The 22,568-nt window shown below is 39.7% G+C and overlaps 2 protein-coding genes across 3 annotated transcripts in view; one reads left to right on the forward strand and one right to left on the reverse strand.

The window, feature by feature from the left end:
* pi4kab (phosphatidylinositol 4-kinase, catalytic, alpha b) overlaps positions 1–22,568 on the forward strand; it is a 48,607-nt gene that overhangs the window by 4,909 nt on the left and 21,130 nt on the right. For both annotated transcript variants that reach the window (XM_065248325.2, XM_065248326.2), the window contains exons 4-23: positions 252–340; positions 564–636; positions 717–979; positions 1,160–1,226; positions 1,665–1,813; positions 1,958–2,023; positions 4,898–4,994; positions 5,091–5,279; positions 5,424–5,524; positions 5,598–5,727; positions 5,803–5,932; positions 11,537–11,632; positions 11,713–11,896; positions 12,043–12,146; positions 12,256–12,424; positions 12,539–12,589; positions 20,963–21,071; positions 21,152–21,288; positions 21,373–21,506; positions 21,692–21,774. In XM_065248325.2, the coding sequence (XP_065104397.1) occupies positions 252–340; positions 564–636; positions 717–979; positions 1,160–1,226; positions 1,665–1,813; positions 1,958–2,023; positions 4,898–4,994; positions 5,091–5,279; positions 5,424–5,524; positions 5,598–5,727; positions 5,803–5,932; positions 11,537–11,632; positions 11,713–11,896; positions 12,043–12,146; positions 12,256–12,424; positions 12,539–12,589; positions 20,963–21,071; positions 21,152–21,288; positions 21,373–21,506; positions 21,692–21,774 (2,421 nt within the window). The remainder of the gene's footprint in view (positions 1–251; positions 341–563; positions 637–716; positions 980–1,159; positions 1,227–1,664; positions 1,814–1,957; positions 2,024–4,897; positions 4,995–5,090; positions 5,280–5,423; positions 5,525–5,597; positions 5,728–5,802; positions 5,933–11,536; positions 11,633–11,712; positions 11,897–12,042; positions 12,147–12,255; positions 12,425–12,538; positions 12,590–20,962; positions 21,072–21,151; positions 21,289–21,372; positions 21,507–21,691; positions 21,775–22,568) is intronic.
* Positions 15,452–20,863, reverse strand: serpind1 (serpin peptidase inhibitor, clade D (heparin cofactor), member 1). The gene is made up of 5 exons (XM_065248327.2): positions 20,710–20,863; positions 19,654–20,567; positions 19,162–19,435; positions 16,070–16,214; positions 15,452–15,659 (listed from the first exon to the last, which is right to left on the reverse strand). The coding sequence occupies exons 2-5, from the start codon at positions 20,564–20,566 to the stop codon at positions 15,468–15,470; spliced, it is 1,524 nt and encodes a 507-aa protein (XP_065104399.1). The 5' UTR covers position 20,567; positions 20,710–20,863; the 3' UTR covers positions 15,452–15,467.

Genomic DNA, 22,568 nt, shown 5'->3' on the forward strand with positions numbered 1-22,568 from the left:
ACAGTCATTATTTAACACCAAAATGATGGTAAGTGCTGGCGCAAGCTATTAGTGAATCTGCCCCTAAGTCTCTTAATGGCAGCATACACTTACAGTATAGTGCATTTATTAAAACATGTGTTTATGTTTACAGTGTCACATCAAAATGTTTTGTAAATTGCATTTGTAAATGTTTCAACTTTTTCAATTGTTAATTGTACATGTCATTCATATACAGATACTGAAATACGTTTATATCTTCATGTCCACAGAGACTCTTCCTATGTCAGAAAACTTCAGCTTTTGTTTGGTGACCCTTCTGTCTGATGTAGCACAGAGAGACAGAGAGTCTCGCTTACAGGTCTGCTCTCTTCACCTCTCTCTCTTTCTTTTTAAAGACACACTATCATGGTTGACACAAATGCATTTACATTGAAGATTGACCGTCTTCTGTTAAGCACCAACTCAATTTAATAAAGTCTGGTTTCTGATTATTTCACATAAACTTATCGAAATACATTATAATATTTTATCAGTTTCTCACTATACATTTGCTGGCCATCTTTTTCATCTTCCATCACCAGATTCTGGAAGCTGTCATGGATGTTATGAAGTCTCTGTTGGAGCTTTGCCAAACACCTGAAAACCATGATAAAGGTGAGCTGATGTGGTCCTGGTCCACCGCACACGCAGACACACACACACATACACACACCTGACCCATGATGTCTGTGCAGTGTACCTGTGCAGGTATGCAGTGCCCTGTCTTCTGGGTGTGACTCGAGCCTTCGGTCGCTATGGTAACGGCAGCGAGCCGCTCCTCTCGCAGCTGTTTCCACGGGGGTCTACAAATCCCACCCACCGCGTTTCTGTGAGAACCGAGGGCACCCGGAGGAGATCTTTCAATGACTTTCGCTCCATTCTGCCCAGCTCTCTGCTGATGGCTTGTCAGGGAGACACACTGAGACGCAAGAGCAAAGCTGCCCATCCAGACGCTCAGGTCACAACCACAGGATTGGGTTACATGTTCGAAATCACAGATGGTGTCTGTTACTTATGTTTAATTTGTCATTAAATGCAGTCAAATACTGCGCATTTATTGTAAACATATACCCTTACATTCATCTTTAAATTCATCCTCTGTCTGTGTCAGTCATTATTATCTGTATTACATTGACAGGTGAGCCCGGATCGAGGCGGTCCTTCACCCTGCTCTCCCACAGCACTGGGACCGCAGTATTTTGAAGGTAATTTAAGGTTTATTTTGTCACGAGTCTAATCCCCCCCTGTCTAAACCAGAAGGTTTAACATTCTTCATCAGATTTCAGAGTTGACACAATGTACATGTTTGTTTCTGAATAAACCCATTTGCTTTTCTGTAGTAAATCTGTGTGGTTTTAGAAATTCACTTTTTAAATTTAGCAATTCAAGTCTTATTCAGTCTTCATTTTAGTCAACATAAAACTGATTTTAACAAAATCTTCTTTACATTATGTATGATGATGATTTTATGTAGAAAACAAAAAGTGTAATAGTTGATATGCATTAGATATGAGATATAAACAAAGGTAATTTACTTGTCATTATCGGAAGTTGAATTAAATTCACAAAAGCCGTTTGTTTATGTTGTTGCTGCTGAAACCATCCATAATGAATGTTGTTTGATATGTTAATTGTTTTGTCAGGTTCATATCTGTCTGATGGAAGTGCAGTGAATCCAGATTATTATTTCACCACAGTCAGTTCAAGCTTCTCCATCTCTCCGCTCTTTACTGGTGCCAGTGGTCAGGAGATCAGTGTTCCTCTGAATCTGCTGAGAACTCTGCTAGAGATGGTACCACGCACGCACACACACACACACACACACACACACACACACACACACACACACACACACACACACACACGCGCACGCACGCACGCACGCACGCACACACACACACACACAAGGCGTGTTTAACAAAGTGTTTTTGTGTAGGTGAAGCAGTTTGTGTCCGATTCATTCCTGAAGTCTCTGGAAGCTGTTGTTGCGGAGGTGACGGAGGTAAAATCCAGTCAGTGTGTTCCCTTTTATTAAATATGGGGGAATAAATGAGGGGGAACTGTCTCTTTGGAAAAGACCAATAGAAATGTCATTATGCATTGCTGGTGCTGAACGGTTCTGCAAACTTTTTACTTAAAGTCCCCATGAAATCAAAACTGACAATTCGAATATTTTTTATGGAATATTGCACTGTTCATTATAAATCATTATTTAAGTGCCCTCACGAACTTTAATCAAAACTTGAAAAAGTACTCCAACCCTCTTGTGGCGATCATTCTCTGATGACGTCAACTATAGACAGCATGGGCGGGGCATCCATTAACTCCACCCCCTCAAACTTGTCAGTCTGCTGTAGAGGTCTTCTCGGGTCCAGTGAAATGTACCCAACCCAAAATGACCCGAATCATCTTTAACCCGAATCTGTTACGATACGTTTAACAGAACCCAAACGCAAGACGCAGAGATATCAAAAATAGGGATTTATTATAACAGAAAACACAAATAAACAACCCACGAGGGGGAAAAATAACAGAGTAACAATAAAACAATAACTGGATAAAACACAAAAACACTGGAAAACTAGACTAAACAAACAAAGTACTCACACTGATTTAACAAGGTATGGAACAAGGTATGGAACAAGGCATGGAGTCACACATAACACAACAATGAACAGGCACCGACTATCAAACACAAGGACCTTAAATAGGGGAGAACTAATGAAGACAACAGGTGACATGAATAAACCAATGAGGGTGACAAGGGAGCGAGGTAAAAGTGACAAGACACAGGGAACACGTGGTCTAGTAAAACCAATACTCAGACCATGTGATCCCACACAGAACATGATTCTGCCACAAGACAGATTAAACACAGGATAAACTGGCAGAACCATGATAAAACCCGATGTGCATAAATAATTTTTTTTTAAAGAAAGACCCGAGACAAACCTGCGAAAATTAGACCCGAATCCGACCTGAACCAGTGGCAATTTTTTTTATTCGACTGGACCTGAATGTAAAAAGCACTAACTGTCTGCATCCTGCTCCAGACAAAAATACATTTTATTTTCCTTTGTTATCTGACGCGGACACCAAGGTAACCGCTAAAATGTGCATTCAAAATTGATTGACAGGTGTGTCTCAACGAAAATTAACCTACCGCCAGCCACACAATGTTGCAATCGTTCTTCGCAAACAGAGGTGGGGTTGGAAAAGGACTTGATGCACACATGCAAGATTTTAAATTACCTGAGACGCGACTTCGCTATTATTATACCCAACCCGTGTACGAGTCACACGTGAAACTTTCAGACCCCAACCCGGTCGGGTCTCGTTTAGGACTTCAGTTCCATTTCTGAATGAAAAGCCAACTTTTCTATAGACGGTTTCATCGGACGCACGTGATACACGTCTGGATCCGAACTTTACTTCTGGTTTCGTTTTTTTAAAGGAATAGTTCGGCCAAAAACGATATTAAACCCATGATTTACTCACCCCCAAGCTGTCTGAATTGAATATGTCCATCGTTTTTCAGACAAACACATTTTTGGAAATTTTAGAAAATTTTTTAGATCTTTCAGTTGATTAAATGTGAAGTTACGGGGTCCATGACCTTCAAGTCCAAAAAAAGTGCGTCCATCGTTCACAAAATAAATCCAAACGGCTCCAGGATGATAAACAAAGGTCTTCTGAGGGTAATCCGCGCAGTGTTGTTGTAGAAATATCCATATTTAAAACTTTATTAACGTAAATAACTACCTTCCGGTAGCGCCGCCATCTTAGTCGCGTCCACATTCAGAATGAGAGCTTACGCAGCCTACGGAGGTTACTCTGCTGCTGCTCTGTGCCCCCGCCCTCCGAATTTGTCATACGTCACTAAGAAAAGTGCGTACACTACGCTAATACTCTCTCCTGAATACAGAGGAGTCTAAGATGGCGGCGCTACCGGAAGGTAGTTGTTTACGTTAATAAAGTTTTAAATATGGATATTTCTACAACAACACCGTGCGGATTACCCTCAGAAGACCTTTGTTTATCATCCTGGAGCCGTTTGGATTTATTTTGTGAAGGATGGACGCACTTTTTTTGGACTTGAAGGTCGTGGACCCCTTAACATTACATTTAATCAACTGAAAGATCTAAAAAAAAATTCTAAAATATCCGAAAATGTGTTTGTCTGAAAAACGATGGACATATGCAACTCGGACAGCTTGGGGGTGAGTAAATTATGGGTTTAATATCATTTTTGTCCGAACTATCCCTTTAATGATCTGATTAGTTGCTAAACTGATCTCTTGAACAAATGCCTTGTCGAAAATAACAAATGTTTTGGTTTCCTAGGTAATCTATGTGTTGTTTTTTTGCTTGTTATATATATAAACTACGTTTAAAGTACTTTGTGGTTATTTATTATTAGCAGAGTTTACCGGAAGTTACGTGTGGACCGTGACAGCAGATTGTTTATGTTGTTACTGCTGAAACTGTCTATATCCAAACGCAAGCCACGGCCACTATTTTCCTCATGTGATATTGCATTTCATGCAGAAATATGTCCAGGGTTGCCAAGTTGTGCTACTTTAACACGGTTGCCACGGGATGTTTTTCATGAAAACACGATTGGGCTAGTTTTTGACTTGTTTTAAATAGCAATTGGGCTGGTTTTGCTGTAAAAACCTGGCAACCCTGAATACTGTGTGTCACAATATGGAAGTAAAGTCGATTGCAACTTCCCGTTCACAGGGACTTTAAGTAAAAACAAACTGTGTGTTATTTCAAATAAAGTCTTTGTTTTGAAGCAGATACTCAAACAGAGAGACATTACAGTTTGCTTGTTATTTGCATTTCTCAATTTAGTTTTTTCTCTCGTTCGAAGGCCAATCCAGGCATTGATCTGTTTTACAAAGCTTTCAGTGACCCACTGTATGTCAGCGTGTTTAAGATGTTGAGGGACACGCTCTATTACATGAAAGGTTATTAAAATCTCATCTCTATCTAAACACATCTGATCATACAGTAAAAACCTTTTGACCTGTGAAATCACGCTCATCTCTGTTTGTGTTGGTCAGATGTGCAGACGAGTTTTGTGAAGGATGTTCATGATTTCGTGCTGGAGCAGTTCAGCAGCAGCCAATCGGAACTGCTGAGGGTTCTGCATGAAGAGCGGTTGCCAGGGGAACCCAGTCCTCTCAAGCTCCGTTGTCATGCCAACGCAGCCTGTGTAGACCTCATGGTGTGGGCTGTCAAAGATGAGCAAGGTCATCACGCATCTCTGTTTATAGCACAATATGTAAACAACACAACACATAAGTGACATATGTGTGCTTTTAACATTCCTGGTCTTATTGTATGTTTGCAAATAAATGAATGTTCATTAATTGTTGGTTTATTTCTCACTGCAGGAGCGGAGAATCTGTGCACTAAACTGTCTGAGAAACTTCAGTCCAAAACATCCAGTAAAGTGATCATCGCTCATATGCCTCTGCTCATCTGCTGTCTGCAGGTAAAGACTCGAGCACAGGTGCGGTCGGCGTATACCGAACAAACCGACTGACCCGTCTGTATCTCTCTCGCAGGGTTTGGGGCGTCTATGCGAGCGCTTTCCTGTCATCGCTCACTCGGCCACCATGTCCCTGAAAGATTTTCTGGTGGTTCCATCCGCTGTGCTGATTAAACTTTATAAGTATCACAGTCAGTGCGTCTCAGGTGAGTTCAGCTCTCTCTGTGTCCTCTCTGCGTATCTTAAGAACTGTCTCAAATCCTCTGTTTACATTTCTTTAGGAGGAGGCGGGATTAAAATTAACGTCACCAATGAGCAGTCTCAGTCAACTTTTAACCTGCTGTGTAACAGGAAAGACCAGCCGTCCATGTACGAGCAGCTCAGAGACGTCTCCATCGATAACATCTGCAGGTCAGACTGATCTAAAATGATGCTCTCAGAAGATTTGATCATGCTGGGCTGAATTTGTTTCTCGTGATCGTGAAGATAAGTGTTCCTGTGGCGTTAGCAGTGTTATAGCTCATGGGTTTGATCCCCAGGGAACACATAAAGAATTTGGTTCCAAAACGCGATAAAAAAATCAGTATTGTAATTTTACGCAAAATCCAATATCCGCCGTGTTATTCTGTCATCTTCTATCCCTTTTTTCCCAAAACGCGATAAATGCCAGTCCTCCTTTTCTGCAGAATGCAATAAATCTGCTCAACCAATCACAGCGCACCATTCCATGCATTGTAAACAACAATGCCGGTGCACCCAGAATCCTAGTTTTCCTCATCTACTTTGTACTTCGTGATCAACGAACAAACAAAAACAAAATAGTAATTTGTTGGCATTGCTAAACCTGTGGTGGTTTTCTGTGGCGGTGAAGAAACGTAAGCCTTCAAAATCTAATAATTTACACAAGAGGCACTCGGATGAAGGAAAAATACCGGTTGTTGCTTGTTCTCACACGACAGCAGCAAACTTCTGTCATGATAACACATTGACCCCAGGGGATCTTATGAAAAACGTTCCATTATTTTACTCAAAGTCAATGAAAATCGAGCAGCACCAAAACATTTTACAGCTGATCGCTGTAAAAAAAGTTTAGCGCTGACGTCCCAAGAATAACAGCAGCAATGACAGTGTTCTTAATATGACAAAGTAAATGTTTTGATTAATGCCATTAATGTTTATTTTTTAATTAGTGTATACCACTAGTCAACTAAATCAATATAACATGGCAAAGCTAAATTTACACTTATATATTGATTCAATAGATTTATAGGATTTTGAAAAAAAAACTTGGATCATGGATTTATTGCATTTTATGGAAAAAATATCAGTTTTTATAATAAATCTTTGAAAATCAAAATATGGATTTGAATTTTTAATGTTATTATAATCTAAATATGTTATGTGAAAGTTTGTAACAGAAAATAGTGGTTTTTATCTTGCCACTTTCTTGGTATAGACAATAAGTTTTTACCATTACCAATTTTACAAAATACCAAATTAGTCAAAATGGATTTATTGTGTTTTGGAACCAAACTCTTAATATGTAGATAAAAAAGCTCATTCTAAGGTATTAAAAACAATACAGTTAATTTTGTAAGGTCTTTATACACCACTTATAATATATAGTAGTTATGTATATTATATTGCATTTCTGTCAAGATGTCCTTATAAAAGTTAAACAATGCACCTTTTAACTCTTTCCTCGCCATTGACGAGTTATCTTGTCAATTAACTCTTTCACCGCCATTGACGAGATATCTCGTCAATTAAGAGAAAACGCTTCCCCGCCAATGACGAGACTTTACGTCTTTCCGCAATACCGCTATTATCCGCTAACTTCTGCAACTTATACAACCCGGAAGTAGTGCCTCACGTGAAAGAGAAAGAACTCCGTGTATGTTTTAAAGATCGCTCTGCATCTAGGGGTGACCCCGAATAGTCGAAGATTCGATGCATCGATAGGAGAAGCCTCGACTTCCAATCTCATAGTCGAATCGTCGCAGATGTGTTATGAAATGAGGATCATTCAATTTTGGTCGTATATGGGTGCACACATTATCTGATTTCACATATAACAGCTTTCTCACAATATATTAATATATAGCATATTATGATAATGCTGCAAATAATATGTGAAGTAGCAGCTTTCAATAAATATTTTTTAAAACGCGTTAATAAATCCAACAACCCCTGTGACAGGGCTACACGGAGGTTTCTTCGTTAATAAACCATTGCCTCTTTGTTTCTACATTTAAAAGACAAAGCTGGCATATTAAACTATAACTTTCGTTCTTTTAATAATTTCTATATTTTATTTTATTTATAAATCACTTTGGGTTGTCTGATTTATCTATTTGGCTTGTGTTTTGTTTCCGTGCACTTGAGGCATTTTGCATATTTGTTCTGCACTTTGTTACTTCTGACCTTATTTTATTAAAAAAATTGTATTTATTATAAACGTAAATTCCGATCTAATTTAAGTATGTAAATTTTGGATAGCTTTTCGTTGTATCGATGTTGCGCTATTGCGTGCTGGCCATGCTTGCGCATGTAATTTAGCCGAACGGGTTAGGTGCTCTGCGTCTCATATTTAGGAGTTCATCAAACTAAACATTAAAAAACGGATGTTTTTTCGATGAGTATAAGTTTTTAAAATCTATTTAAAACAGAGTGGTTATATTGTCTATCTTAAAGTTAAACTACAAAACAGGTAAGCCGTTTTTTTTATTTCGGTGATGAAACGGAAACTAGTATCTGCACCGAACCTATTTCTGCCTGACACGAATGTCTTTCTTGTGATTTAATATTATGGTCGGTCGGTGTTCACTTTCAAATGATAGCAAAGAGATTCCTGAAATAAATAATATCATCCGGTCTTTCTGTATCTAAAGTGAATACAGAGATGATCAAAGTCAAAGCAAGCAAGCAGGTATTTCTGTGCTAAATAATAACGCGTAGTGTCTATAAAATCATTAATTTCAGTGTTTTTCTTGTTATAAATGAACGCTTAATGAATTGTATATAAAGATTAGTTTTTATCATTTACAGTCACAATCACAAATTATTTGTCATTTCTCATTTGTCGGGTTTTTTTGGTCATGACTGCTTTGACGCGCTATATCTCCAAATTAAATAAAAACACTTTATTGTAGCCGGAGTTTCCAAGGCAGGATCACCTTTGTTATTTTTTTAGGTTTAGTTATCAAAATGTATTTTTGTGTGATGGTCTGTAGATCGTGGCTTAAAAATGTTATGAGGAATAATTAAACAAATGTTGCCTTACCTTAAAAAATAAATATATACAGTGGGGCAAAAAAGTATTTAGTCAGCCACCAATTGTGCAGGTTCTCCCACTTAAAAAGATGAGAGAGGCCTGTAATTTTCATCATAGGTACACTTCAACTATGAGAGACAAAATATAAAAAAACATTCAGAAAATCACATTGTCTGATTTTTAAAGAATTTATTAGTAAATTATGGTGAAAAATAAGTATTTGGTCAATAACAAAATTTCATGTCAATACTTTGTTATATACCCTTTGTTGGCAATGACAGAGATCAAACCTTTTCTGTAAGTCTCCACAAGGTTTATACACATTGATGCTGGTAGTTTGGCCCATTCCTCCATGCAGATCTCCTCTAGAGCAGTGATGTTTTGGGGCTGTAGATGGGCAACACAGATTTTCAACTCCCTCCAAAGATTTTTTATGGGGTTGAGATCTGGAGACTGGCTAGGTCACTCCAGGACCTTGAAATGCTTCTTACGAAGCCACTTCTTCGTTGCCCGGGCGGTATGTTTGGGATCACTGTCATGCTAAAAGACCCAGCAACGTTTCATCTTCAATGCCCTCGCTGACGAATGGAGGTTTTCAGTCAAAATCTCACGATTCATGGCCCCATTCATTCTTTCCTTTACACGGATCAGTCATCCTGGTCCCTTGGCACAAAAACATCCCCAAAACATGATGTTTCCACCCCCATGCTTCACAGTAGGTATGGTGTTCATTGGATGCAACTCAGCATTCTTTCTCCTCCAAACACGAGAAGTTGAGTTTCTACCAAAAAGTTATATTTTGGTTTCATCTGACCATATGACATTCTCCTAATCCTCTTCTGGATCGTCCAAATGCTCTCTAGCAATCTTCAGACAGGTCAGGACATGTACTGGCTTAAGCAGGGGGAAACGCTTGGCACTGCAAGATTCCAGTCCCTGGTGGCGTAGTGTGTTACTGATGGTAGCCTTTGTTACTATAGTCCCAGCTCTCTGCAGGTCATTCACTAGGTCCCCTTGTGTGGTTAAAGGATTTTTGCTAACCATTTCGGTGATCATTTTTACACCACGGGATGAGATCTTGCGTGGAGCCCCAGATCGAGGGAGATTATCAGTGGTCTTATATGTCTTCCTTTTTCTAATAATTGCTCCCACAGTTGATTTCTTCATACCAAGCTGCTTGCCTATTGCAGGTTCAGTCTTCCCAGCCTGGTGCACGTCTACAATTTTGTTTCTGGTGTCCTTTGACAGCTCTTTGGTCTTGACCATAGTTGAGTTTGGGGTCTGACTGTTTGAGGTTGTGGACAGGTGTCTTTTATACTGCTAACAAGTTCAAACAGGTGCCATTAATACAGGTAACAAGTGGAGGACAGATGATCCTCTTAAAGAAGAAGTTACAGGTCTGTGAGAGCCAGAAATCTTGCTTTTTTGTTATTGACCAAATACTTATTTTCCACCATAAGTTGCAAATAAATTCTTAAAAAATCTGACACTGTGATTTTCTGGATTTTTTTTCTCATTTTGTCTCTCATAGTTGAAGTCTACCTATGATGAAAAATACAGGCCTCTCTCATCTTTTTAAGTGGGAGAACTTGCACAATTGGTGGCTGACTAAATACTTTTTTGCCCCACTGTAAATGCATCGTCAGTTTTGTCTTCGTTTATTACTTGAAAGACAGTTTTGGTCACTTTAAAGCGTAACTAAACCCCTGGTCAGAGGCTGACTCCACCCACTGCAATATTTGAAAAATGCAAGAAAAGTGGGCAGATCCCAACGGAGATAGAGGGGACGAACTAAGCTCGTATCAAGTGTGTGGTGAGATCGTAACAAGGGCGTGGTGAGCTTGAACCTGCTTACGTCACGAGTCATTTCTTGGACCCAACATCCAATAGGAAAATTCAACTGCAGTAGCCACCGTTCAACCTCAAGAGGGCAGCACTCAGACGTTTTTACACCATATATTGAAGTATTGAAACACTTTATATCCAAATGTCAAAAAACTTACTAAAATCAATGAACAGCACTAATAAAGCATCATTCTTACAGATCATTAACTAAAAAAAGTTGGTTTGGGGTTTAGTTACTCTTTAACAGAAAGTTGTTTATCTGTGCTGCTTGTGAAAGAAAATAAAAGTTACCAATTTGTACCTGGTCTGGCCCCCTCCCAACCCATGCACACAAACATAGATGATTCGACTATCGGTCGACTATGGAAAGATTCAAAAATTCTGATTCGAATATGTAAATCCTTAGTCGAGGACACCCCATCTGCATCTGATCTCTATCAAAAGTCCTTCGCAAAAATTGAATTATCTCAGTTTTTTGCTCAAAATTGGGTGTTTTTGAAGAAACCTACCCATGTTTGAGAGGTGATTACAAGAGAACTAATGAAGGTAGGATGAAACGTTTTTTTTTTTGTTTGAAAGCAGAGGGTCTGTTCTTTCATCTGATATATTGTTTGTTTATATATTTAAAGAAGAACATTTTCTGGAAGGCATTAAACTTTTGTGAAAATCATGAAAAATGCTGGCGCTGGCTGGCAACTTTAAAAAAAAATGCTTGCGGGGAAAGAGTTAAGAGAAAACGCTTCACTGCCAATGACAAGTTTTTACGGCAATCCATTTTTCCACTATTATCCATTAGGTGCTGACGCTGGCAACTCTTTATAAATCGCTGGTGGGGAAAGAGCTAATAAAAGATCGACTGTATGGTCTCATTCTCAGTTATGTTTGTACTTATACAGATGTCTTAAAGCGGGTCTCACCATGGATCCTGTTATAGTGGAAGCTTTTCTAGCCAGCCTGTCAAATCGCCTCTACATCTCACGAGAAAACGACAAGTGAGGAAACAAATTTCTGTTGCCTTCTTTCTATCATCTTGTCCATCATTTTAAATGTTAAAGGTTAAATCTGTCCTCAGGGACGCCCATCTGATTCCAGACCACACCATTCGTGCGCTGGGTCACATTGCGGTGGCAATGAGAGACAGTCCTAAAGTGATGGAGCCCATCCTGCAGATCTTACAGCAGAAGTTTTGTCAGCCTCCCTCACAGTTAGATGTGTTGATTATAGACCAGCTGGGCTGCATGGTCATCACTGGAAATGTAAGCGTGTCTCCAATGTAATTACAGCCAATCAATGTGTGAAGCTGCGACACAGATGGATATTTTTGGAAATGTGATCCAAGTAGATTGGGTGGTGGATGTTTGTTTCTCTAACACGTGTGTGTTTATGTTTTGTTTTCTTTTAGCAATACATTTATCAGGAGGTTTGGAATCTCTTTCAGCAGATCAGTGTGAAAGCGAGTAATGTTGTGTATTCTGCTGCTAAAGACTACAGAGACCATGGATACAGGTGTGTTTGAGGACAATTGATTGATACATAAAAACTGCATCCAAAATCGCCTACTTGGATACTATATTTAAGTTTGGTTTAATGTTGTTTGTGTGTTTTGGGTGTGTAGACACTGCTCTCTAGCTGTGATAAATGCCCTGGCGAATATCGCAGCTAACCTGCAGGGGGAGACGCTGGTGGATGAGCTGTTGGTCAATCTGCTGGAGTTGTTTGTTCAGCTCGGTCTGGAGGGTAAAAGAGCAAGTGAACGGGCCAGTGATAAAGGTCCTGCCCTTAAGGTCAGTTTGGGTTTACTGAGAGATTACACACATTTAACATTTAATCACTATAGGAAGTAGTCTACACATAGTTTCTGTGTGTTTTTTATGTTATTTTGTTGTTCTGTTTCCTAGGCATCAAGCAGCGCTGGTAATTTAGGTGTTCTCATTCCTGTAATCGCTGTGGTAAGAGACAAACACACACACTGAATTTGCGTGAACACCGCTAGTGAATTTGTCGCTGTGTGATGCTTTCAATGGGGTTGTTAGGAGGTGTTCCTTATTTTGGTTGTCAAAGGAACAACTATTTTCGACCTGAATTGTGGATCCGTAGGCGCCGCGTCACTGCCGTTGCTCGCGGCAGAAGTTCAAAATTTCTCAACTTTTCAAGGGGCAATGCGTGCTTCAGCCAATCAGATCACCTTATACAAATAACCTTGGCAGAGTCAGCCAATTACGTTTATGGAAGACCGAAGCATGTGATTGGCTGTTGGCCACGCTTCAGACAAGCCTTCGGTCAAGCGTTAACGCTTCAGTCCTGTGTGAATGTACCATAAACGATTAACCATCTCAGTAAATGAGTGCGTTTACATGCACAGTCTTACGCCAATTATGCTTAATAAACTGATAACACGTGGGGTCATGTAAACGCGTAAAACTGTTTTCTTTAATCGGGGAAAGCTCATAAACGGCGTAAGCAAAAACCAATCGGCACAGGTAGTTTTTTGCTCATTATGACGATTTCGTGTGGCATGTAAACACCTTAACCGGCTTTCTCATGGTTTTGTCCATGTGCACATGTCTCCGAGTATGAAAGATAAACGTCACACGCGGAAGTAAGCGCAAAGTAATGCATAAAAGTCTCCGCTCGACAAAAGCAGTTGGCAGAGAAACATTTACAGGTTCTGCACACACAAGAAGAGATACAACAGTACAGCTTAAGACAGATATGCCGTTGAGTTTTTGAACGACTATTGTGTACTATAGGTGGTGACGTCACTGCCTGCGAGAAAACTGAAGTCTTCAAGTCCCATGTAAACGCATTTGTCTGCATAGCCGGCTTATTGATTTGCATGTAAACGCATGAAAACAGTTTTCTGTAATAAGCAGATTTTTGATAGTTATCCGCTTATTCTGTGCATGTAAACGTACTCAATGACAAAAGACGAATGACTGCTTCACTTTCATTGGTTGTAGCTCCCAAAAGTCGCTCATCATCTACTTAAAGTTGAATTGTTCTCAACTTTGTCGCGTAGCAGGACACGCCCACTTCCTGTCGCAAACGGTCGCTTTTGTCGTCAGAAATCGGCAAACTTCCAATAAAATGAATGAGATTGCGTTCCTCCACCATTGCTTGTCGCTGACGGTGTGCATGCAACTTTACACACAGACAGAGTATTTAGAATAGATAAAAGGTATACACTGCAAAAAAATATTTTCAAGAAAAAAAAATCTTAGTATTTTTGTCTTGTTTTCAGTAAAAATATCTAAAAATTCTTAAATTAAGATGCTTTTTCTTGATGAGCAAAATGACCCAAGTAAATAAGTCTAGTTTTAGACCAAAAATATCACATTTAAATGATTTTATTTATAAAACAAGCAAAATCAAAAAAATGTGCCAATGGGTTAAGCTAAATTTTCTTGAATTTTTCTTGAATTTAGTGTTTAAGAAAAATGTTCATGATTTTTTGCTTACCCCATTGGCAGATTTTTTTTGCTTGTTTTATGCACAAAATGACATAAATTTGATATTTTTGGTCTAAAAATTAGACTTTTTTTTCTTGGGTCGTTTTGCTAATCAAGAAAAAGCATCTTAATTTAAGATTTTTTTTATATTTTTACTGAAAACAAGACAAAAATACTATGAATTAGTTTCCTTTTAAAAAAATATTTTTTTGCATTGTAATGTTGCGTTTATTCTAATTTAGTTTATTGTAAAATTCTAGTCATTCGAGAATTTTACGCGAAATTCGCGTCATGGGAGGGGCTTCCACTGAGACTCCGCCACTCCGCTCGCTTCCTGTAATGAAGTCACCACTATAGCAAGGTCCTGATTGGTTTTGATGGTCGCGGAAATCCGCCGAAGTTCAGATTTTTCAACTCGTACCTTTATGCCTAAAACAGGTAAAAATATCTGCCTTTGTGGTAAGAAAAATTACCTTAATTTATTAAACCTAATTCAAGTTCATTTTTCGTACCCCATTTAAAGGGGACATATCATGAAAATCTGACTTTTTCCATGTTTAAGTGCTGTAATTTGGTCCCCAGTGCTTTTATCAACCTAGGAAATGTGGATAAGATCAACCCAGTAACTTAGTTTTGGTAAACCATTCTCTGCAAGCATGTAAAAAAACACATCATTGAAATCTGTCTCTCCTTGTAATGTCAGAAGGGGATAATACCGCCCCTTAATCTGCACTATCCAACCACGGCACTGCCATTTAGTGCAGAGATCAGCTCATTTGCATTTTATAGGACACACCCAAAACGCCACATTTTTGCTCACACCTACAAAGTGGCAATTTTAACATGTTATAATAAATGATCTATAAGGTATTTTGAGCTAGAACTTCACATATGTACTCTGGGGACACCGAAGATTTATTTTACATTTTTAAAAAGTCTTGTGAAATGTCCCCTTTAAAAGCATGCAAATTAAAGTGCTATGTATGTTTATACAGCTCTTACTCATTTCTTTTTAGTCATTGTGTTTATATTTAAAACGCAAATAAATTAGCACACATCTGTTTTTCTGGATGCATCATTACTGTGTTGCCACCCTAAAATCCTTGTATTAGATCTTGAGCGTGTGTGGTTAGACTTTAACTCAGCTGATAAATATTTACATGGCTTGCAAAATGTCCTACCATGATGTTGGCGTACATGAGTGTTGTTTTAATTCAGCCTTTGAACAAATGACTACAGCTTACCAAATCTTTGATTTATTTTATTATCAGTGGTTACATTACAGTCAGTCTCACTTCACTTGTTAAGAAATGATACAGAAACATTAATCGATTTATTGTGTTTTTAAAGCACGTACAGTGATACATGATGTGTGTGATTAGGTTCGTGAAGGGTTAGCCACACGTCCCATAAAGACCACGCAGCCTGTGCGATGTTCATAGATGAGAAAGAGGAACGGCCGGTCCACAACAAAACGTGTCTGTGTTGTTAAAGGCATAAAGCCGACTTGTGTCATTGCTGCCGCTTCGGTCCCCTCTTCATTAACTGTGATAGTGCCCTGGTGCTTAAACTTAGAGAGAGAGAGAGAGAGAGAGAGAGAGAGAGAGAGAGAGAGAGAGAGAGAGAAAGGATAATTTAAGGTCAAAGAGTGTGTTTTGTCATAGATTCGTTGACTGTAGGTAACCTAATGTACTCTCTAGACTAGAGAAAAATGCCCAATGTTGTAATCCATCAAGAGGTGAGGAAGACACCCAGTTTTAAAAATAAAGGTGCTTTATGGATCCATAGAGATCCTCTAACATCTGAAGAACTTATCTTTAGATTGTTAAAATATACAAGAAATGGTTATCTTTACCTGAATGGTTCTTTGAGGAACCACAAATGGTTCTTCTATAGCATTGCTATGAAGAACCTTTTATGCACTTTTATTTTTAAGAGTGTACGATACATTTGTTTGACTAATGTCATTTCTTCCCTTACCCAGTTAATGTTGACTTTCTCTGAAGTCATGGGGGAAAAGTCGCTCTTCTCAGTAAACAGATCTGTCAGACCCAATTCCTTCAAGTGTTCGATAAGATCATAGCTCTGCTCCAGTTTAAATCGAGGGAACACCACCTCACGGGTCCTACAGGCGAGACAAAAAACAGATCAATAATATTTGTTTGATTTTCATCAGACCATGTCAAGTCAAAAAAGACTTTAGCTAAGGAAGTGTTTATCCTTCTGTATTTGGGCATTCCAGTCCAACATCCAACAATGGAAGTGCAAGCCATCTAACAAACAATTACATAAAATTATAAGGAATTGATATGATGGGAACAAAAGTCATTCAATCTCCTAATCACAATTCTAGAACCTAGGGTGTTTTCAGACCTGTAGTTCAAGTGCATTGTTTTGAAACTGGGGGTTTAATGGCTACAATGTTGCAATTTCATCTTGGTTCGGTTCGCATTTACATGGCAATATTTCCAAACGTACCAGACTTTGTTAATACGAGCCACGTGCGAGTAAACTTTTCTTTAATTGGTCAAAGTGCATTTGTTTATTTTCCAGGATTCCTCTCAAATTGTCCGTCAGGAGGGACAGACAGTAGCTTTACTGGATAATTGAGTTGATTTTTTGGTAACAGCGGTTTTATAACTTCATAATTTTAAAGGTGACATAGAATGATTGAACGGGGTATTTATCCTTGTTCTGTGATGTGAGATGTAGACAAAAATTTTTTTGTTTGGGTCTGTAATGCCTTAGAAGCTTCCTAAAAACCTCTCTCAGATAGCTCTATTAGGGTGGGGGATTTTAAACAAGTGGTTTTGCACCTATTTGGCTCCCCCTACTGGCTTAACTTGCAATCTCATTACTGATTGGCTGACTTTGCTGCCACTCAAAAAATGTAGCCAATTATTTTAAAGTGGAGGGGCAGTTAGATGCCTGTGATGTCATAAGCATCAGTTTTTCAGATTGGGCCGTTTTCTGGATGACATTTCTAACCCCGGATTTCCACCGACTGCGGAGCGGCTGCAGATCAGCTCCGCTGCGTTACGGCTCTGCACTCCGCCGTCCATCAATACCCACCAGATCCGTATTTGTTGCAGAGCGGCTGCGTGCTGAAGTGACGAGGACCCATGAGGTCTCGCAAATTCACGTGAAGATCGCGCGATACCTAGTTCTATCTCTGCCCATTATTCCGTTGAATTATGACGTTTTTACAAACCAGCCCAGATCACAACACGAGAACTCACGTAGACAGAGCAGTACATCATATCCATCCAAAATTCAAAAAATAAGAAGGCTGCTAAAACATTTATTTATGCTCTATCTTTAATGTATTTATTTGAAACTCCCACTGGCTCTGTTCTTGTCTATTATTTGTTGTTTCTGTATTAATGACTTTATTTGTGTGTGTTTGTAATGTTTGTATAGCAAATATTTAATTAAAAAAACACGAGTTCTCGCGTATTCAGGTATGATCACGCGATAAAGTCATGGCTCCGCCCTGCGGAGCTGTCCGGCATCCGTAAAAAATAGAAGCTCTGCGTATTTGTGCCGGAGGGCTGCGGATGGCCGGAGCTGTGACGGATTCGGAGCGCAGTCAGTGGAAATACACACATTGACTTGAATGGAAACCGATTGACTCCGCCGCCGTTCCGCAACGGATCCGCAGCCGTTCCGCAGTCGGTGGAAATCCGGGGTAAAAGAGGAATTTCTATGAGACTGAGATGTTTAGCATGTCTAGAACTTTTTGTATGTTTGTGAATGCGGGTAGACTACCATTATTCAACAAAGACCAGGTAAAAATGGTTTTTCATTCTCTGTCCCCTTTAAGCAGGAATCATACCTTGGGAGAGACAACATTCTTACCATGTACCTATTGTGGAGAAGAGCAATTAGAAGATATTTTTTAAGGAACAGGTGCACTTCCCTAATGAAAAATCCAGCTAAGACCAGCACAAGCTGGTAGCTGGTTTAAGGTGGCAGTAGCTGGTTTAAGCTGGTCCTCGCAACCTGGCAAAGCTGGTGGGTCAGCTGGTCTTCCAGCCTGACCAGTTAAGTCCAGCTAGACCAGCTTAAAAAGTGACCAAAACACAGCTAGGCCAGCTCAAAAAGTGACCAAAACACAGCTAGACCAGCTTGCTACACCAGCAATCCAAGCTGGGAGACCAGCTAAAACCAGCTCACCAGGATTTTACAGTAGAGTTTGGTTTTGAATGGCGTTGACGTGCTCACCAGAATCGTCACCAAAGAGCTATCAGGTAAGAGCTCATGGTTAATAAAGCAGTAAGATTGCCTGTTCATTGATCCGTTGGGTCAGATTGCTTTCACACTTTTACCGAACCGCTCCAGAGTTTGTTTGCAATCAGGCCAAGACCACCTCGTTCAGGTGGTTTCGGAGCAGTTGTTTTGGTGTGGATCCGAGCGCAATTGCAGTGTTCATATGCCTAAACAAACTGAAACACGGGAGAAACGCACCAGGTTCCGAAACAAAGGTTCAAAGTCTGAAAACAACCCTAATCCTTAAACCTGAGTTTCATAGGAAGATTGTTTCGGGACCAAAAGTGACACTGATCTAAAAACATGTTCTGCTTAACTCATGGGAGGAACTTTACTTTAAAGGGGACAGAGAATGAAAAAACATTTTTACCTTGTCTTTGTTGAATAATAGTAGTCTACCCGCATTCACGAACATACAAAAAGTGCTAGACATGCTAAACATCTCAGTCTCATAGAAATTCCTCTTTTAGAAATGTCAGCCAGAAAACGGCCCAATCTGAAAAACTGATGCTTCTGACATCACAGACATCTCACTGCCCCTCCACTTTAAAATAACATTTTTAGAGTGGCAGCAAAGTCAGCCAATCAGTAATGAGATTGCAAGTTAAGCCAGTAGGGGGAGCCAAATAGGTGCAAAACCACTTGTTTAAAATCCCCCACCCTAATAGAGCTATCTGAGAGAGGTTTTTAGGAAGCTTCTAAGGCATTACAGACCCAAACAAAAAATTTTTTGTCTACATGTCACATCACAGAACAAGGATAAATACCCCGTTCAATCATTCTATGTCACCTTTAAGTTTTACCTGTTGGTCATGTTGTTAAGCCACTTGTTGATCAGGGTTGGAGAGATCTCCTGCTCCAAAGATCTCATCCCTGAGAGTTTTTGCGGAACTGCGATGAGCATGCTGATGTTTCCGGCGTAAGGCAGCTGCAGTACGTCACAGTTCAGCTCGTGGTCGGCCGCTGCCAGGTAACTGCCTTTGTTCTGCATCATGAGAACTCGCACCTGCGTTTTCTCGTTGACTCGGAAGTTACGGTATTGTGTCAATTCCTTCGGAAACTTTTGCTCCCATGTACCTACATTTGGGTTTTGAGTGGAGAAACGTATCACTGTGAGATACTTATGAGTACCATGTAGTATATATATTGATTTCTGGTATTGAAACCTACATTTTTCATATTGCATGCACAACTATTTGCTCAAGGATCTTGTCAAGGGACTAATTAGAGACAATCTGGTGTTACTCATTTGTTCTTAGCTTACTAGTCACTAGAACTGGTCAGAATGAATTCACCTTTGAAGTAGAGGTAGTTCAGTAGCATCACCACCATATTGGGGTCTACGCTCTTCAGTGGCTCTTTTATCAAACCTTTGGTGATCTTCTGAATGCGTTGGTTCGCCTTCACCAGAAAAGCAGGGTCGGAAAAGTCCACGGACTGTGGCTCAGCGTAGTAGTAAGTCTTTACATCCCCGCGAAACCTATCTTGTAATTGCACGTTTCTTTTCACGTAAAGGTCGTTGACCGAACGCAAGGTGTAACCGAAGTTTCGTCTGAAAAGTCTATGCGTCAGCTTGCGGAAAAGCTTATGCACGGTCGTGTTGTCGTAGTGAGCGCTGGCGTTGACAAATTCTTCAAATCCAAGAGTTTGGAAGAGCTGTTCGTGACCAGTAGGGCCAACGCCTAGAGCCATCATTCCCATTGCTATCGAGATTCCGACCGGGGCCAACAGGATGTTGTCTGTCTGGTTGAGTCGATTACGAAGTTTCCGATAAAGCCTACACCCAAAGCGGCCGTTGACCACATTGATTCGCTGCAGGCGTGTCCGCCCGTGGAATAGCCGCAGGAGACGCTCCCGTCGTATTTTCGGGTCGGTGGGTTCCGAGAAGGGGTCAAGATGAGGGGCGGGGGTGGAGATCTCATCGATTGCATCACCTTCACTGTAGTCATCTTCACCCTCTGCCAGGATCTTATCAAAGTCGATGTAGTCTTCTTCATCGAGTCCTTCCATCGGCAGGTCATTGGTGACCGTGTTCTCACGGTGGAAGTCAAGAGGTATGGACTCTATGTCTGTAGTCCCCTCACCTGGAGAATGTCCACGGGCGTCCACCGACGTTTTGTCATTAAAATGTGAACTGAGATCTTTTATCCCAGCATAAGCAGGGGTGCTCAGAAGAGAGGCTACAATTATGACTGGAATGACCCACATCCTAGGAAATTGCGGAAAGGACAAGCTGAAACTTATTTAAGTTATAAAGAAGTACTTTTTTGTATTAAATTAAATACATATTGCTATCTTTTACGAATCAACAGTTATATAAAGTTGTTTTAATGTTAAAATAAAGAGCTTACCTGCTCTCTCTCTCTCTTTCTGAAATCTCTGTTTGTGTGTATGAACTGTTGGTTTGTGAATATAATCTTCAGCTGGACTTTGTAGTGGGTATTCACTGATCAAACAGAACCGAGTTCAAACAGTCCTCCTCATCTGACTGATTTAACCCTTGAAATACAGCAGCACACATCTGTTGTGTACTAAGATAAATACATATTTGAGTTTTTTAATGCTGTGGATAAAGATAAAGTGGTTATGTGTGTTTCTTTACAGTTAACGCGTCGATTGCCCCCCATTAAAGAAGCCAAACCTCGTCTACAGAAGCTCTTCAGAGATTTTTGGCTGTACTCTGTGGTCATGGGTTTTGCTGTGGAAGGCTCTGGTAAACAAATCAAATCGACGGTATCACAGTAACTGAACATTTGAGCAAATACTCATTGTCTGCGTGCGTGTGTGTTTTAGGTCTTTGGCCTGAGGAATGGTATGAAGGAGTTTGTGAAATTGCAACGAAATCTCCACTGCTCACATTTCCCAGCGGTGAGCCGCTGCGTTCAGAACTCCAATATAACTCTGCACTGAAGAACGACACTGTTACACCGGTAACCAAAACAGAAAATGCACGGTATACCTGTATACATTGTACTGTATATATGGTTTGCTTACTTTAAAAATCTGTTATGAAGGCGGAGTTGAGCGAACTACGCGGTACTATCATCAATTTGTTGGATCCGTCACCTGAGGCCGCTGCCCTTATAAATAAACTTGACTTTGCCATGTCTACATATCTGCTGTCTGTCTACAGACTTGAATACATGAGGTTAGAGATGCTCTCAGCCCCCTGCTTGGTCCCTTCTGTCCTTTCAGTCTGTAAATTATAGTCATTAAAATGATTCTGTGTGTAATTTATACTATCTGTGGGCTGTTTCTGTGCTCTCTCTCTCTCTCTCTCTCTCTCTCTCTCTCTCTCTCTCTCTCTCCTCTCTCTCCCTCTCTCTCTCTCAGGATGTTGCACTCAAATGATCCTGACCGTTTCCAAGTGATGTTCAGATATTTTGAGGACAAAGCCATCCAGAAAGACAAGTCAGGTTAGAAAACAAGCAGATTTGAATACTGTTCATATTAATGATGAAAATAAATCACTTATTGTGAAAAGGGGGTGCCTCAAAACATTTATAAACTATAAATCTTTTGAAAGCTTCAAGAGTGTAGATTTAATTTATCATCACAATTTTGGTAAAGGAATGACATAGCGAGAACCATTTTCTAAAATGCCACGGGTCCACAGGTACCCTGTTCTAAACCTAAACAATCTTGACAAACTATACATCATTTAAAATCTCTAAGAGTTTAGTTTTCATATTGCATCACCATTTTGGAAGAATTATGACGTAGTGAGAGTCAGTTTCTAAAAGGTCACTGCCCACAGTAAGGCCAAATTTGTTTTTACATATTTATAACACTAACACCCTACTTGAAACCTAAAAAATCATGACAAACTATATATTACTGGAAAGCTTTCAGAATGTAGTTTTCATGTTTCAAGGTCATCATCTGATGATAGAAATAATGTAGTGACAGTTTTTTTGTTACATGACCCCCAGCCCATAGGAATGCATATTAATTATTATTTATTCATTACGCTATATTCTATTATAAATCTTTAAAAAATGTTGACAATATATCATTAGAAAGCTCGAAGAATGTAGTTTTCATATTTTGAAACCATTTTGCATTAAAAATAACGCAGTGACAGTAATTTATTAATTTGTGACAAGAGTATGCAGCAAACCGTTGACACCTAGTGGCCGTTGTTGGTAAAACCACTAAAAGTGTGACACAAACCTCATTTTTTGTGATTTTTAACTTGAAATTTGGATCA

Source organism: Paramisgurnus dabryanus, chromosome 11, assembly GCF_030506205.2.
Source record: "Paramisgurnus dabryanus chromosome 11, PD_genome_1.1, whole genome shotgun sequence".
NCBI lineage: Eukaryota > Metazoa > Chordata > Actinopteri > Cypriniformes > Cobitidae > Paramisgurnus > Paramisgurnus dabryanus.

Excerpts from the sequence above, each read along its gene's own strand:
- serpind1 (XM_065248327.2), bottom strand. The coding sequence starts at position 20,566 with ATGTGGGTCATTCCAGTCATAATTGTAGCCTCTCTTCTGAGCACCCCT. Across the intron at positions 19,436-19,653 it reads GAACTACCTCTACTTCAAAG|GTACATGGGAGCAAAAGTTT; the intron begins GTGAATTCATTC and ends ACCCAAATGTAG. Across the intron at positions 15,660-16,069 it reads AGAAAGTCAACATTAACTGG|TTTAAGCACCAGGGCACTAT; the intron begins GTAAGGGAAGAA and ends TCTCTCTCTAAG.